Source organism: Anoplophora glabripennis, unplaced genomic scaffold (assembly GCF_000390285.2).
Source record: "Anoplophora glabripennis isolate ALB-LARVAE unplaced genomic scaffold, Agla_2.0 scaffold47, whole genome shotgun sequence".
In the NCBI taxonomy this organism is placed as follows: domain Eukaryota; kingdom Metazoa; phylum Arthropoda; class Insecta; order Coleoptera; family Cerambycidae; genus Anoplophora; species Anoplophora glabripennis.
The window spans coordinates 1,141,009-1,160,145 of NW_019416342.1; the positions used below are offsets into that span (position 1 = coordinate 1,141,009).

The 19,137-nt window shown below is 32.2% G+C and overlaps 1 protein-coding gene across 1 annotated transcript in view; it reads right to left on the minus strand.

The window, feature by feature from the left end:
* The window catches only part of LOC108906394 (lachesin-like), a 114,466-nt gene extending 107,785 nt beyond the window's left edge, over positions 1–6,681 (minus strand). Inside the window, exon 1 of the mRNA XM_018709623.1 lies at positions 6,564–6,681. Coding sequence (XP_018565139.1) covers positions 6,564–6,681 — 118 coding nt within the window. The remainder of the gene's footprint in view (positions 1–6,563) is intronic.
* Between the last annotated feature and the right edge of the window lie 12,456 nt (positions 6,682–19,137).

Consider the following 19,137-nt stretch of genomic DNA (forward strand, 5'->3'; position numbering starts at 1 on the left):
ATAAAAGACACACTATAGTAGGGTTAATTTGTACATATATTTTAAAACATTTACAAGTATATTCTGTAAATTAGTAAAAGTCTTGTTCCATTTTTGGGTGACCAGCATGTTAAATGACAAATTTTTGCCCCACAATCACGATTTTACTTTTGAATTTTGGATTCGAATCGCACCGACCAATATCATGCTAAATTCCCTGGTGACTTTAAAGTGTGTATGGATGAATGCAGTTTTATATGCACACCATTTTTTAATTAGGCTCAACCGTCCGTGCGTTTTAACGCGGTACCATTTTCAAACGGAAATAATAAATTGAAAATAAATATAATAACAATACAGTGTCCCAAACTGATGGAATAAAATTCAAATTTTTTTCCAGTTGAAATTTATAAAAATTGCTAAAACAGGTCTATTAATAAATAGAAATTGTCACTTTCCTGCAATATTTTCTATTTTTTGAGCCATATTTGACAGACCTATAACATTACCGACATTTTTTTTAATAGGACGCTCTATATTTTATGGTATAAATAAATAGCCGTTCTAAAGACGAATTTAGCGATGTTATAGGTCTCTGTCTGTCAAAAATGGTTAAAAAACAGAAAATATTGCAGAAAACTGAATTTCTATTTACTAATTGACCTGTTTCAGCGATTTTTTAAAATCTGAACTGGAAAAAAATATGAATTTTGTTGCATCATTTTGGGACACACAAGAGGCACCTTAATTGGAAGATGAGCCTTATTATGAACCCCGCTGATACCAGGTACAACTCCATGAAATTCCTGGCGCAACCTACATGGCCAAAGAAGCAGAAATGGTGTAAGAACATCGGCTAATGTGTTTCGGATTAATTATCTGGAGCGCTTAAAGACATTTTTTGCTCGGCTGAGCGCAATATTATAATTGAAACGGCAAAATATCAAGTAATTGAAATTAAAACATTCAACTGTTAATTTGCCGAAACTTAATTAGATTTTGGGAATTACTTCGTTAGTAAAGTTATTCGGATCTGTCCTATGTGCGGGAGTTTGTCTTTGAATTGCGTTATCGTTATTAGAAATGAAGTTCCTGGCTCAGTCATTAGCGTGACTGAGACCATGATGATATCTGCCTCTCGGGCACAAGCTAACGCCCCTAATGTTTGTCTGCTGGGGGTGCATGAAATCGAATTGATATGCAGATACTGGGGTAAAAACAGGGGGGATTATGGGCGCCAAATATTCATTCGGTACCGCGTACGGTTGGAATGAAATAATGATATTAATTTTCGAAAGAATGGAACATGAATACGCCAATTAATATACTAATTTTTATAAATACCATTTCAGAGTGTTCCAACTAGAACTTGATTGTCGGCTGCAACATTAGATACCTAAAATTTTTTTTAAAAAATCGTCTTAAAAACTGTTCTGACTTGAACCAATAACACAGACCCACAAACAGAAATCGAAATGTCCCTTTTCCCAGACTAGGTGACCTTTATGTTTTTGGGGTCGCTGATCACAATTCAAGTGTTCATATGACCCCATTACATCTAAATCAAAGTCAAATGAAGGTCAAACACGTTAACTTGAATGATACAATTTTTTTGAGCCCGAATTCTGAAAGGGTGGAAAATGTTACGTCCGAATAGGCTTCAACCTGTTGGTCGAACCGACCTCTGAAGGTCACTGTAGGTCATCTAGAGGTCTAATCCTTCTTTTGACCATTCGGCTGATATCTTAGCTAGGAATGGGTCTTGAACCAGTTGACTTCTATGTTTTTGGGGTCGCTGATCACGATTCAGGTGTCCATATGACTCCATCACGTCTAGAGCAAGGTCAATTGAAGTTCAAACACAGTAACTTGAATGATACAATTTTTTGACCCCGGATTCTGAGAGTAGAAAATTTTATGTGCTAATACGCTTCGACCGGTTGGTCGAACCGAATTTCGGCTCTTTCAAAATCCGGGGTCAAAAAAATTTTATTAATCGGGTGTTTGACCTTCATTTGACCTTGATCTAGACGTGATGGGGTCATATGGTCACCGGAATCGTGATCAGTGACCCCAAAAACATATAAAGCTCAACTAGTTCGAGACCCATTCCCTGAGATATCAGCCGAGAGATCAAAAGAAGGATTTGACCTCTAGATGACCCGCAAATGGTCAAAGTATATCCGGACGTAAAATTATTTTCCTCTCTTTCAAAATCCGGGGTCAAAAAAATCGTATCATTGTATTTGACCTTCATTTGACCTTGATCTAGACGTGATGGAGTCATATGGACTCCGGGATCGTAATCAGCAACCCCAAAAACATAAAGGCCTCCTAGTCTGGGAAAAAGGACTTTTCGATTTCTGTTTGTGGGCCTGTGTAATTGACTAAATGATTGTTGCCACTATACATGAATTCATTTAGTTTTCATGTTTATCTCACCTAAAGCGCACTTAAATATCTATAGTCTAATAAAATTTGCTGGATTGGTTCGCCATTTTCCCCCCTCATTGTCACCCAACTAATCGTGGAATGCACTTCTATGCAGAAGAGTTCAACCTTCACATCATAATCACTCCGATCGAACCATACCTGCGCCCAGCGGTAGCAATCGAACTTTGAGACCTTTGAAATTTTATGCCCCTCTGTATACTGTTTGATTCTACATATTCTCCTGGTATCTAAGGTTACACTTTTAAATGGAGTTCTTAAACATTTTAGTTAAAATTGTATATTGTCAAAATGGAAAATAAACTGTTATTATTATTATTATTACGATAAGTATTATTTCATAAAGTATTTCTAACAAAATGATATAAAAACTAGTCAAGCGAAATTTACATAAGAGAGCATTGCCTAAGTTCGACTACTACATTTCCAGCAGCTCGAACCATTTACTCTCAAAGTCCGCTCAATTTGATTACCAGAATGTTCATTTAACGACCTGCTGACCTGCGGGCTGAGCATTACAAGTGATAAAAGAGAATTTACTTCACTATTTACCATAGTACACTTTAGTTTAGCAGAGGATATTAGCAAAACGCACAATTCAGATAATTTGCCCTAAAAACCGAAGATAACCTCTTCAAAAAGCGTAACTAAGTGTATACTGGGCGTTTCTTCGATCCTTTGCACGGGGAACTTTTTTATTTTTAGAGATACAAGATATATTTCTAGGTAAAGTATTTGAAAAATTTGAATATGTTCTTATTTTTTGGTTCTAGTACTATGTTGCAAGGAATGGGCTTAGAATTTGTAATAGACAGAATTGAAAAACAAAAATTTTCGCGATTAAATAATTGCCTTATTTCCATTCCATACGGAACAAAACATGTTTATGGAGTCACTGAATACGCCTCTCTCGCCCAGACGTCACACAAGAATACAAATGGGAGAAGTCACAGCGGCATGCTGTTAAAAACAAACAAATTATTTCATAAATTCAATCCTTGTTGTCGTACACTCCGTGTATTAAGCTACATTAACCATTTTACACTGCTTTTTGTTCCGGAGCTGCCATTGTTGGCTACCACTGCGACAAGGGATGTGTAAAACTACGTAATGTGGAGGGTAAAAAATTGCAACAATACTGCCAAGGGACGATATATCTTCTTTTTGTATGTAATGTACTCCGAACCGACCTATTTGTTACAAATCCTTGAGTGAACTGGATATACGATTGTGCGAAAGCACTCTCTGCGTCTAAAGAACCGCAAAATTTGAGTTTGTTAATTCGTATCTGATCAGCAAACATTTTTGTTAATTTTTTTCCAAACTGGAATTTTTAGAAAACATTTTTTTAAATTTATTTGAATTAACGTAACATTATCTAGACAATTTTCGTCCCATTGCAATTTTTCCCATAATAAACAAAATATTTGAGACCCTAATCAGAGATAAACTCGTGGGGTACTGTGAGAAATATTACATATTTTCTGATTCTCAGTTTGGATTTCGAAAAACTAAATATAGACTTAAAGCTCTCTTGAAGCTAATAGAAATTTATGTTGAAGGTCTTGATGAGAGAGCATATAGTAATATTACTAAGACTTTTGATTGTGTTCAGAAAAACATTATATTAAAGGAATTGGAGTATTACGGGATTAGAGGTACCTAACTTAAGCTTCTAATATCCTATTTAATTAATAGGAAACAATTAGTTTGTTTACATAATAAAAAATCCACCATTCTTTTTATAGAAAATGGTGTCCCGCAGGGATCAGTATTGGGACCTGTTCTCTTCCTATTATATATTAATGATTTACCATACTTTATAGTCAGGGGACCGCCTAACGGGGTGTCTTGGCCGGTGGGTTTCGATCTGCCGAGGCAAGCATCACGGGCGCAGGCTGGAATTTGGATGGGTGACGTGGCTGTGGCAGGCTACCAGAGACCTGGGTCGCCCAACATTTGCCGCATGCGTGTAGTCCCCGATAAATGGTAATAAAAGCAAGAGCAAAGAGCAAATAAAATCTCTATAACTCAATACCATGCTATCATACATAAACTGTACGAGACTTTGCCACCAAGCCACCCGTGTAGTAAAATATGATGGTTTGAAGAAAAGTACTCGAATAATGAAGGAGGGTGTACAACGGGCCTAATAAGGTCTAAGTGACGCGGTGGAAAAACAATTCCACCACGGTTTTCGACAATACCTGCCCAAACATTTTTTTTTTTTGACGATTCTGTGTGCAACAGACCTGTGTCCAACGAGGATTTTCAGTTGCCCAGTACCTGCAGTTTTGTCTGTTTACGTGAAAATCTAATTTTTGATTATTCATCTCAATTATCTGCTCACAAAATTGCGTTCTTCGGACAAAATCGTCTTCTAATAGTTCATGTATCAATTGAACCTTATAAGGATGATATTTATTTTTTCGGAGTATTGTGACAGATCCCGATGACAAATTACAATTCCTAGAGATTGTCCTAACGGCTACATGGGTATTATTTACAGGTTCTAGTAAAACGTCTAGTTTAGAATCTTCTGATATTTCTGCTGGTCTTCCTTTTGGGTAAATCTCTAACGTATCAGCAAATTTCAATTCAATTTTGCTGACAGTAGATCTAGTAATTGGAGGTCGATCAGGATGAATTACATTAAATAAATTAGATAGTAGAGTTCTTTTAATATCTCATGAGCCGCGAAATGCGCGAAAGGCGTGGCGTATCCCCATAATTCTTCTAATAAGCACGTTGTGAAAACATTGACTCAGAATTAGACCACGTGCCTCATCACAACTAGAAATGAGTTAAGGCGCTCGGGCATCAATAAAGTCAACTGGCGAACGTTCGTTATATATATTTTTATTGTTTAAATTAAAATAATAAAGAATAGGGCATTTTATTATGATATTTGTAATCGGATCAAAGGCTTGTTTACGCTAGATCTCGAGAGAGACTGTGAATAATAGGTGCAATGTTTTTAGGATGTAGAACAATTTAGGCGACGGTCGGAATTATGTTTCTGCGCATATAAAGGTCAAAGCTCATAAGATTTTAAAACATCTCTACTTGCTGAGTATGCACTCAATACAATATTTCTCAGATAAATAAATTTTTTAAATGAAACGTAAAACCGACAAAATAACACTGACAAACTAAACGTCGGTGATAGTATGGTTTTTATTGTCACAAAATACTACATCAAGATGGTCTAGTGGTCAAGGAATGAAAAACGATTAATACGTTTTGTTTGACATAAAATTTGGCATACCAGGTTGTTTTTGTTAGTTTTTAAAAAAACGTTCAAGGTTGTTCAATTTAAACATTTTATTTAATTACTTGTGTATATTTCAAAATATCAATTTTCAAAGGTCATTACTACGAAAACCTCTGATTTTAGAGATGGTATGTTATACAAAGTGTTCAGAATTTATCGTACAATTCAAAAATAGCATAACATACATGATGTTGCATTTAAAAAAATCAATGATGACTGCGTATGTTCTTCTTGAGACACCCTCTATATAGTTTTCTTATGTCAAAAAATCCGCAACTAATAATACTAATTGACGTGTCCGAGCGTTTTTCCAGAAAACATATAACTGCCTGAATTTTAAACGAATTTGTTCGTTTCCTCATGAACGTAGTGTATTTACTTTATAAAATAACTCCAGTTCATCACACGAGATCGCAAGTTAATAAGACAGGAATTCTCCTTTTGTATTCATGAAAGTTACTTTGTAATCATATAATGACCGTTTGTTATGTGAATGAATGCTTTAGTGCCTGCTACCACTTGCCCCACACGTAGTGTCACAATTAAAGGAAGTTTCCATTAAATTTGAATACGACTTAAATTCGAGATTACAGATTTTTTATTACTCCTCGGAGTAATTTTAAGAAAAAGAGGGACGAGATTAAGCGCAAGTCGTAAGATTTCTTGGAATTTTCGCTGATGTAAATAGCAAAAAATTAAAACCCGGGCAACTTTAAGATATTTAATAGGCTTATTATGAAATTAAAAAGCCCAAAGCACAGCTTAAGGACAATATTCAATTAGATGGACTTCTTAATGAGCAGAATAATAGAAGGTTTCATGCTTGTTTAATGTATAAGTACCAACTCGCCCAAATTACTTGTTAACTTTTTGTAAGTCTTTATGCTCAAGTTGATTTTGCTGAATTTCGCCAGAGCTGTGTAATTTCTGGCCCGTTTCTTATAATACAAGTTCTCATTGTCGTCGTTAGAAGACATTCAAAGGGTCTATATAACTATTCACTGAGAATTGTAAACACTAAGATCGCGTATTGTCTGGAATTAATTGGTTTGTCTCTGTTTATTTGGATATTTTACCTTTTGTGAAATAATTGATAATTAAATTTGGTATTAATTCTTTTAGCGTAATTGTTTTTTTTTTTGGCTGAAGTATTAACGTATTTGAATATGTAGTGTATGGAGTAACAAATCAGACAAAAAGCATACTTTATACACTCCACTTTCCCGGATATTGCCGTCACTTTTTCTCAACTACAAGGCCAACGCTTGCAGTCTATCTAGTCTGTGCCACTACTCTTCAATTAGTGTGGGTATTGTTAAAATATATTTCAATGTTATAGGTTAAGAAGTCAACAATCTACACTTTTTAAAATAAAAAGATAAATGAAATAGGAACTAATTGCAGTATGAAGTACATTAATTTTATTGTAATAACTTCATTCGTAATGCGAATTATTGCAAATTAATTTCAATAAATCAAATAATTTACTGTATTGGAGGGTTGTAATCGAGAAGCGGTTTATGTGAGCAGTAGCAGGTGATAATAACTGCATTGACACCAATTTAGTGCTTTTTTAACACTAAAATGTTTCACATTTTAATTTAAAATGAAAGAGTGAAGCTGATTTGTCAGATAGGAATGTGGTTCATGTTATTTGCGTACTCATGTAAACCGATCTTTAAAGTTTAACGGAAATGTGTCTTGTATGGTTGTAGCTTGTAAAAAGAAAAAGCTTTAACTGTACCCTTTTGTTCCAAAATAGAACAAACGACGTTATCCTTAGGCAAACCCGCAACTGATGAACAAGTTCTCCGGAAACAGACCATCACGATCGGGTCGATTTCTACCCGTTTTCTTGTGACAACCAACACCAAGAGGCGACGATTTAAACTTACGGAACGTGTTAGTCTGCATCATATTAGACCGGTTACTTTTTCGCAAAAAAAATGACATTGGAGGAAGTTGAAACTAATTTGAATTGAAATTAATATTTTATTTTACATTATGCAGGGTATAAATTAACTAAAAACTTACTAAATATAAGGTTTCATTTTTGATCACCATTGTATGAATATTCCTATTAAATGCGAAATATGGTTTTGTATATGTAGCATGTATTATGTAAAGTAACAGATTATGAATTAATTATAGTATATTTACGTACCACCAAGGGAAGGTTACCTTTTACCATTAATAAAAAACATAATAACATTGACAATATTATTTTTCAATAAGCGATATCAATGACCTTTGAATGAGTTTTTTCATTAATATATTTTTCTTTACCAATTTGATCGTCAATTTTTATAAATATCAAATAAATTTGGTGCCCTTCAAAGAGTGTAATAACAATGCACAGCCGGCAAAGAAGGAGAGGAAGTAAAGGTCTTGATTTTCTAACTAATCGACGTTTTGTTTATATTTAAAATCTTCTTCAGGGCTTCAGCTAATATCCGCGGGCTACTATGCTCATTTTCTACTCTTGTGACACAATTGTACTAATCCTTTGTTTCTCGAACTTTCTATGGTTTTCTAAAAACAATATAGAACAATCTCTATGCTTCTAAGAACATACTAGAAAGAAACAGAACATATTGAAACATAATGAAACAAATAAGTAAACAAATGTATAAGCAAAGCACACTAGGCCGAATTTCGCTACAATATTTTACTTCAAATAAGTGAGGTTAGGTTAAGTAAAAATTAAATCTCTATTATTGTATCGCAATTACAGTTTTTATAAAAGAAGAGATAAAATAACACGTAAAACGAAATTTACGCCTACATTTGTGGACCGTATAATCAAATACCTTTGGTGATAAAGGTTATATATAGCACTGTATAACCTTGCGGCAGTAAGAACTTAATAAAAATTTAAATTACGCACCCGCAGGTTGAAAAAATTTAAATGAATAATCTAAATTTAAATTAAACCCTAGCGGGGTGTAGCCAACTCCGCATAAAGAAGTGTGCATTAATTTTAGTTAACCGTCCCCTGAATTATCGCGGGAATGTCCAGGAACTAATCTTGACAGTGTCAGCTGCGAATTTATCTGATCTAAGTTTTAAATTAATAAAGACATGGTAGGACACGGCGATGCTGCGCACTTGAATTATAGTAGCCACAAAGACGTTGTCATCCCCAAATTACTTCCTAATCTCCCAGCCTCGTGGCTTTCCTTTGTGTTATGTGTGTGTTTACTCATAAATTTACTGCCGTCGTTAGAAAACTAACTGCTTATTTATAGGCCGGCGAATAAACTGCAGCGTATTAAATGAAAAATAATGGTATTAAGGCCACATAATACCTTTTAGTGGGTTGCTCGGGTATACCAACACTGCTAACTAAAATAGGTCATTAATTCTGTATATTTGAAAATTTATCGCCTCGTAAGTCATCGTTAAGTGTGGACCTTTTAATAAATGCGCTTCCTTATATTCTTCCTAAGTTTAAGTCGGGCCTATTAAAAACTAAATAAAAATCACTCGACGGTAAAAAATGGCCCGTTAAATTTTACATTGATATATCGCTTGGTTCGTGGGTGGTTTCTCTTTCTGAAAGTGTTTCATATTAACAGATACTTGCTGATGGTGATATGTCTACCATCATAAAAGAACCGACAAGCAAAAAATAATTGTAAGATTCAATCGACATACGAGTACCTATATGAAAGACTATATTCCGATATGGGTCATTTTAAGGGAGCATTGTTTAAATCTCTTTCATATACAACTATTTAAGGCTCTTTTGCAGCGAAATTTTCTCATTGGCCTTCTCGGTGGCCAATTCGAACGCCAGATTTAAGTCCTATAAGGATTTTTGTATATAGGTTCATTTAAAAACTTTGGTGTACAATACAACTCTCTAAAATATTCAACAATTCAAGTAGAGATTCTTCAATAGAGATTTTTGAATTACTGTATTGGCGAAAGGGACAAAGCTAGGCAAGAAATTACTTGTAAGAATGTTACACTCTAAAAATAAATATTTATTTATTTATTGTACTTATTTAAATAAATAGACCCTTGAAATAAATAAAGAAGTGTGGATAAAAATATTTTATCCACAATCACCTTATAATCGGATTTAACATTTACATTGATAACACAGCCCCACAAAAAAAAAGTATCGGATCTGATATTCAGACCCTTGTAATTCCATGTATTTTTTTCCGCTGAATCCGAATCTGCCTTCAGATTTGGTCCAACGGGTCTGAGTTTTCGGGAAAATTCACAAAGCAGGTCAAAATTCACAAAAAACGTCATTTACGTTCGACGAAAGTTATAAAAAGTCAAATTATTCTACCAGCTCACTAGACGTATATGTTTACACTCGTTTAATTCCAATTTATCATCATAGAGTCAGACAAGCTGGTCCAATTTCATTCAAAAACAGAAAATAGATCAAATTTTCCATTTTCATGCCATTTTCATGGCATAATTCGTGCTGCAGAGTTCTGGATCCATGTTTTTATCCACCCACCCATTTATGAATTCATACATCTTTATATCCAGTCGTTCATGCATGAATATGCATATTTTCCATCCACATGTACCACATATAAAACCCACCTACCCATCTACCCATCTATCCATCTACTTTTTGTGCTGAGAGATGAAATAACAGCCTACAAGATTGATAATGCAATAAAACTTGTAGATTACTCTACTTTCTAAACAAAAGAAAACGATATCTACAAATCATTCTTATTTTTGTTGCTATAATGTGTTCTCTTTTCTTCAAAGGATCTATGCAAAGGGTTACGCTTTCGTTTAGTCCCTCTATTTTTCGTTTCTCTTTTTTACGTACATCTTTATAAATTATATATATATTATAAATTCAATTTAGTTCTATATCGCCACAACACCACAAAAATATATTTCTAGATAACATATTTTATCAAGATTGTGTCAATCGGAACATGCGTATTGTTTGGGAACTGTAATACCTAATTTAAAGCCCCAGTCAGTCGTAACAACACCCCTATCCCGGATATTTGATATCGAAAACTGATCTCCCTTTGTTTTACAGAAAGAGTGACTAAATGAACACTTACAAAAAGTTATATCAACATAGGTATCTTGCGTCCCCCCATATCTTTTTGTTATATGAAAACTGGGGTTGGTTTGCAACTGTTAAATAACGCATGCAGACTGCCAAATATCCTCAGGTTGCCGGGATAGACGGTGTCCCGGCATAACGCCAAATGGGGCGTTCCAAAACCGCTACACGTCCTTTTTCTTCTCTTTCGTCCTTCTTTGTTCGTTGCTTCGCTGCATGGCTGTGTATTTTTTATTTAGAAACTTACTGACCTGAACGTGTTTGTCGCTTTTATTTTTATTTTTTTTTCTTTTAAATTATTTCAAATCATAGGTATACTCTTGAAGATTGTTGGATGCATCGTTTTTTAAATGAACATTAATTTGGAATAAATAGTATATATAGTTTTGTTACTTTTCAACATATATTTTGAATGCGAAGATTTTGCTTATTTATGACCATATAAATGTCTTTTTTTGTCAATTCATGACATAGAATCTCCCAAAAAAAAATAAGTTATATCCTATACAAGGTGTTATAAAAAGTCTAGGTTAAACTGTTTTTAAAACTGATTTATTTGGGGGTTACCCTTTGAGCAGATGAACCTCTTTGAGTGTAATTTCAATGTAAATTTAAACACGTATTTTTTACAACTTATTTTTATATTTTGTAATAATATTGACAAAAATTTATTTAGTAAGTTATCTTTTAAAATTTAAAATTTTTCTTTTAACGAATAAAACGAATGTTTTTCTATACGAACCCTTAGAATTCATTACGCAGATTCTCTCGCTTTACTGTCACATACTTTTTTTATTGCGTACGTCATCCCCAACCTTGCGGTTTTATATTTCTCTCTTTTATTATTGTTAGGCGTTTTTAGAAGTAGGTGTCTAAACCCAATATACACATAAGAACCATATTTCAAGAGAGAGGAAAACTTAGGACCACCTTAATATTTTCCGAGAAATTTTTACATAGCTCCGGGCGTTAAAGGAATCCCTCACATTAGATACGGTCCTTTTAAGTTTTCAGCATAAAAATATATTTTTCTCTTTAAACAGTTTTCCTCGGGCGAATTGTGGTCTTATTTTATATACTCGGGAATGCATTCCACGAAATGGATGCCTGGTTGCTGAGAAACGCCCCTGCCATTCCTTTTTTTAGGGCCTTTCTTGGATTTCCTCCTTCATTTCGCGATGCACCGAAACTTTTCAACACCCTTACGGATTTCTTTTAAGCTGAAATACATTTAATGCCATAAAGTATGTACTTAAGAATTTTAAACCTTCGCTGGAAAAGGTATTTGATTAGAAACGAAACCGGTTTAAGCACCCGATAGACATGCGGCAAAGCGATTAACACGTGGCATATTTGCCACGATTGTGCGGTAGCTGTGCGGTACTGTTCCGAAAGAAACAATACCAACACCTTGAGGAACAATACAGGGTGTTAATGAACTGTCAGAAATTTAAAGGGGTGGAAAAGGAGAAAAACCTGTGTTAACTGAGTACACTTGGGGATTTTTTTGTTTTAGTGCATTTTTTCGTCAAAATCAAATTTGTGCATTAACATTGCAGAAGGTACTGTACAAAAGTTATGAAAACGTTGATGCTACTGTACTAACTTTTAACCCCAAATTCAACACCCTATATGCCGTAGGCGAAGTATTCTCGAAACTTGACTAAATAATGAAAATATAAAGCAGTAGTCATCTATTATTTACTTCACAGACATTTTTTTGGCAAAAGAACTACCAGTGACATAATCCCCGTGCAATATATCCTTTAATAAATAATAGGGTCCATATTTATACCACCCACGAAAAATAATGGACATAATGTACTCTAAAAGTGATGGATTATGTGACACATTAGGCCAAGGACATGGTAGGTAGGAAGCAGGTACAAAATTTACTTCATCCTGAGACTGAAATTCCCTCAAGGATCGTTACATTCGTTCCAAACAGGAAGACTACCTAAATAGCGGAACATGATTCACCACATGTCTGATTTCGCTTTGTAAATGGATTAAGTATTCAACATGAATGTCAAATTAGACATACTATGAAAAGCACACAAATATTTCACCATATCTATTAATCGTTAAAAGGATATTATTGTCATTAGGTTTTCAATCCAATCCAATCCAAAAAATAATGTCAGAAATTAATTACTTGGGCCCCAAAATGGGAAGGATTTTTTTTTTCAGGTTGATTTTTCCACTAAACTATAAAGCATGTAGAATTTCGAAAGTAAAACTGATTTAAAATGTATGTGACACAAACATGTCTATCCTAAATTGGAAATCATTGAATTGGTAACAGGTAATAAAAAACAGAATTATTAACTATATAAAAATTGTGAGAAAGTTTACTGAATTTTATCAAAATTTTAACCACATATTTGATTTTTAGAAAATAAATTTTTATGTTCTTAATTGTTTTTTTCAAAACATATTATACAGTGTGTCCCAAAATGGTGGAACAAAATTCATATAGGGCTATCTATTTATACTATAAAATGTAGAGAATTTAAAAAAAAATGTCGGTAATGTTATAGGTCTGTCAAAAATGGCTAAAAAAATAGAAAATATTGCAGAAAACTGACAATTTCTATTTACTAATTGACCTGTTGCAGTGATTTTTTTAAATGTGAAATGGAAAAAATGAATTTTGTTCCATAATTTTGGGACATAAAATTTTTAATTATTCAAACAATTGGAAAATTCGAAAGTTGCATTTGACTAAAACCTACAAATTATTTTTACCCGTTAGATTCACAACACAACAGTTTTAAATTTCTTATATATCGCTGTTTCGAAGATATCTGGAAAAAATGAGACATTTTGTGTCAAAATCCATATTACATATATTTTTTTTTGCATTTCTTTGAGACACCTTGTGTTATAGATAATGTAATCACTGACGGTGACACATCGTGATAAAGAGGTCTTCTGATTTTAGAGATTCGACTTATTTTCTCTTAGTACAGTTCCTACAAAGATGCTTTTACCCAAAATATAGCTTTCAGGAAGATATTTACCAGAGCAAACTGTATTAACTGTAAATATGATTCCTTTGCCCGTCCACTATATCACTTCTGTTGTTGGAAGAACAAACAAGCATGACTCCACTGCTACTCTAGTATCCTATTAATGCGTCAACACGTTCCCCTATTTCGTTTAACAATGATAAAAGGAAAACCTAATGCTAAGTTATTCCATAGCAAAGTCCATCTTGGCTGCATAGTTATATTCGTTATTTCATATGTCCACCAAAAATTTAAATAACGTTTCCTCAAACTGTTCAATTTTAATTGTAAAAAGATCACTATCTGACTTTTTCTTTTTTTACTAAACTTTTGAATAGAAATGTTTGTTTTTATCACAACTACAAGGAGTTTCTAATATGACTTTAAATAAAGTTAATTTTGTGTTCAATTTAGAATTAATTACAAAAAATGTTTTCCATTTATAACAAATAAAGCATTATTTGTGGAATAATGCACACATTTCTAAAATAAAAAACGTTAATTTAAGTAGCAAAATAATAAATGCTGTTTGTACTGATGTAAAATTCCAATTAAGTACATCATTGATGCCCGTTTACTAATTCTACCTGACATTTTGAAATATAAGGAAAGACAGATGCCCGTCATTTTATTTAGTCGTGACAAAATTTAATTTTCTTAATTAATTCCCATTTTTAATACGTTATGAACTTCCTGAAAATTGTCTCGTTAACAAGTCTTGTTAATTAAAATGTACATTTTATTAAATCAATTATAAAGAAATACTAATAAAATAAAGCCTTAGCCCTGAATTTTATTTAATTAAAAGAAAACAAGACACAATTTATGGATGCATAAAGAAAACATATTAACTACAGTAATTATCCTCACGTTTATGAAGGCTATAGCGAGCTAGGTTGAATACTGCACACAGTTAATACGTGTGCTGTAAATTTTACCACAAATGTTCCTACATTTAGAACAATAAGTGACAGAACAATTCAATAAATGGATGTCGTTCATGTAACAGATAATTTCATTTAATGAGTAGTTGTCTGTAACTATATGTATTGTTATGAAATGTTATGATTTGTTCAGATGATGAACTAAAACATACAAAAAAAGACTAAAATGTAACATTTTTATATATTTTCTCAAAATATAGAGTTCAAATTTATAAACTTTAAAAGTTTCCTATGAATCAATAGACTTGAAAACATTTCAATCGTTAATCTACAAAAATAGTAAAGGACTGTTAAAAAAGTGAAAAAAAGGTCAATTTTGAAGACAGTGAATAAATATACAGGCAGAAAATCAAGCTGTGTAGCGTAATTTAATTAAAATTCTCAAAATTAAGTTTTATTGAAAGTTTAAAAGTTAACGTAGTGAGACGTTAAAGGTGTCGAAATGTTCATCAAAATTAATAGAATCTAATTATAGAAAGATCATGCTGATAGAACATGCATAGAGTCAGTATTTATAAAAAAATTCTCAAAATTTTGAGTTTGAGTAACGAATCATTTGTTTTGGATTCAATAAAAGTAAAAATCGAGCTCAAAGTAGTTAATCTCGCATAAATTTCCAAGAAAGATTAAGAAAATAGTTGTCAATTATAAAATTTCATTTAAAAAATTGTAATATAATTAGATTTGCTAACTTTGAATCTATCTTTCACTTTACAATCAATTTAAGTGAATCAAATAAAACAGAAATTAAGGAAACTACACCCTGTAATTGAGTCAGCTCTATACGAAAGAAATAAATATTAAACATTAAAATTTATGGCGCCCAAATAAAAATCTAAAACAAAAAGTCAATTCAAACATTCATCATTATTCTAATTAAACATTCATAATGAAAACATAATAGTATATATAAAGCTATTAATAAGTGCCAACTGTCAATTTCCTAATTAAAATAAGTTTTATTTAGGTGTCATTATTTTCCAGTAAAATTTTGCTTCTGAAAAATCAGCCATGAGTTATTCATAACCAACTTTACCATCTAAACAATAAATAATTATTTTCAGGCGGTATTCGATAAGATATGAATGAACATGGTCCGTATATTTTCAGCTCTGGAATTTATAAATTTAAAGTCAATGCCTTTAAGGTTAAAGCGAATCAAGCGAGCTAACGAACTCTGATTCTGAAGCCTTTCTAGTATAATCATTTCTGACTGATGACTAAAGCCGAATTGATTGAAGACATTCTTCATTAAGAAAACTGTCGAAATTCCACTGTGATGCAGAAATCACAGGAAAGGTGTCTAATAAAAATCGATTACTTGGAGTGAATTTAGCTCCCTGCAAAGAAAAAATGCCTACATTAATTTACATATTGTGAAATTTGCTAGAGAAGTTATTTAATTTTTTTTAAATGTCAGAATAGAACCCACCTGTTTAAAAAAGATTATTTACATTAATAAAACTAAAAAGAAAGACCATACATGAGAGACACATGAATATGCTGCTTATGGATATCACTTGCCTAGAGTCATGAGATGGTACACTACTCGGTACTCTACTAGAGAACACAAAGAAATATTATTTCTAGTACGACACAATATGCGATTTACAAGATTCTTGAGCTGTAAAAGTCCAAATTATTTAGTAATTAACATTAATTTTGTACTATAAAAATGTGTCGTCAGAAAAGCTTGTGAAACAGTTCTACAAATGGTGCAATAATTACGCGCTAAAAGATAAAAGTAGAAGCAGGTGCTCTACCTACAAAATACTACTTAATCCCAAACTAAGTATCTACAGCCGACTATACACTTGCAGGAAAATAATCCGAGTAATCCTTTCTCTTTAAATGAAATTTGTACGAGAACAGACAACTGTAGACTGGGAAAATAAAACCGTAGTTAGTACATTGGAGAGAAATGTAGGTAGGACTATCATTTTTAATGTCTATTGTGCTGTTTTATTCAGAGGGATTACCTATCCAAAAGCAGATTGGCATTCTGAAGAACGTCGGGCTGCAATTAGAGATTTAATTATGTCCTGTTAACACTAATGCCTTAGGATCCCCTTAATATCTTTTGAGAAACTTTTTAAGTGCTTATTATTTTCCAAGAAGAAAATGGACTTTTCCAACATATGAATATTAAAGTCTAACAAAGTTTGATCCAGTTTAGGGACATTTTCTATTCTTTTCATAAAGGTATTCCTTTAGTCGACTTATACAAGGTGATAATTAAATGAAACACACTACTACAAAAATAATTCATTGTTCCAGAAATCAAACTAAAACTTCAATTGTAGTTTTTCAAATAACTTTTGCCAATAAAAATCCTACTGTAAATAAAGGAAAATAGGCAGTTCTCGTAGAAGCAAACAAAAACTTTTTTAACTTTTGCTTGCATAGTAATTAAACATATGGATAAAGCTTTTTATTACAATTTTGAGTCAATAATTGATATTTTAAAGAAAATATATTGGTTTAACGCAAAGAAAAACCTTCGTTATTTCAGCTGGATGTAAAAACTACTTTGCCCTTCATAATACGATTAAAAGTGCTCCTTTGTTTTCTTTGGAAACAATATAAAACTTCAATCAACTTTTAATGAATACCTACTTTGAAGTTTGACAATCCTCCGAATATCATTTTTTTAGGACTTTTTCAGTTAAAATCGATTTTACAGCGTATTTTCACAATATAACGGAACGTAGTAACAACATTTTATAAAAATATTTTTATGCTAGACTGAGTTACATTCGAAAGTAGTAACAAATTTTAATTATTTTTGCTACCAGCAAATCTCACAATACCTAATTAAACAAATAATAAAGACGAAACAGCAACGCTGTTTATGAATAATAATTATATTTTTAATTAAGAACTAATTAATTAATAATCAGTTAAAATTAATTAAATAATTGACAAATGGAATAAGTATAAAGTTTATTTTTAATATGTTACATAGATGATAATCTCATCAGGCACACGCAATTTGATCAAACAAGTTTTATTTTGGTAACTTGTTCTTGTTTTTCCCAATTCTGACTGATAGTCAATTAACAAGACTCGCAACAGGCCCCTGTAAGCTTTAATTAAAGCTCCATATAGACACTGAAGGGCTGTACAAAAAGTAAAAGCAGAACTAACTTTCAGTTTTTGTTTCATATAACGGAAAAGTCGATATTTATATACAAACAAATGTGCTAAAGTTACCTAAAATATGATTAAATATACCTATTCAGAGAGAAATTATATAAATTTATGTAGATTTAAGCTTCTTAAAAAAATAAAAACACAGCTCGAATTATTTCCAATCGACTTTCAAAGTATCAAAGTCAGAAACAAGTTATTTATTGATATTTGTACCAGGCCAATAATTATAATTGCAACGTTAAACTCAATTATATGGCATTATGACTAAAATACACATATTTTACGTCCAATATTTACATTGAATTTGCGAATAGTATAGGGTATGAACTATTTTGATAGGACCAAATTCTATTCACCAGGTAGGTGCTGTCGGGGATGTTTATTTTTGTTGTTTCAATTATAACCCAAAGTTAGTTTGTAGACACCATTTGTTTCTAAAATAACTGTATCAGATCTATTCCATTAGAACCATTTTTTCTATAAATTTTTTGAATCGAAACTGGTTTAGTTTGAAACTGGCGCATTCGCCATAATATAGAAAATGATTAAGGAAAATACTGTTATTGAATAGTTGCTAAAACGATCCTCAAATATGGAGTTACAATATACGTTTTCATCTTAAAATGTCACACACAAATACTGCATAAAAATGTATGCCTATTTGCTTATTTTTAGTTTTGAAAACGAAATAAATAAAGTAATATTAGTAGAACAGATGTTGCAAGAGAATGTTTTACAAAATAGAGTTGCAAAAATAATATTTTATTAGCTATAATATATGTACATATATGTACATCTTTCATGTAATTAAAAGTACTAATATGTTTAATATTAATAGGCTGTAATGGCTTTGATTACCAATAAAGTATATTAACAATTTATTGCTCTAAGCAGTAGCTGAAATTAGGCGTATAGTTGATTTTATATTTTGTGCAATTTGTACAAAAACATCATTTCTTGATCTGCTGTTGGTACTTTAACATATCACTTTGAACTAAATGAACCTGTTTCTTTTAGGCTACAGCCACAAGAGTAAAACTTACTTCACACGAAGCGACACAAACCACACAGTAGTCTCAATATTTTACAGACTATTTCGATACAAATAGTTTAGTTAATTTTGGTCTATAGTCTCATAATGTGTGCTTCTAAAATGACTAAGTTTTGCCACTTTTACCAAGTATACTTTTTATTATTTAGAATTGAACCCAATTTAATAATTTCATGCTGGATTTTCGAATAGTAGAAAAGTTATACATATTT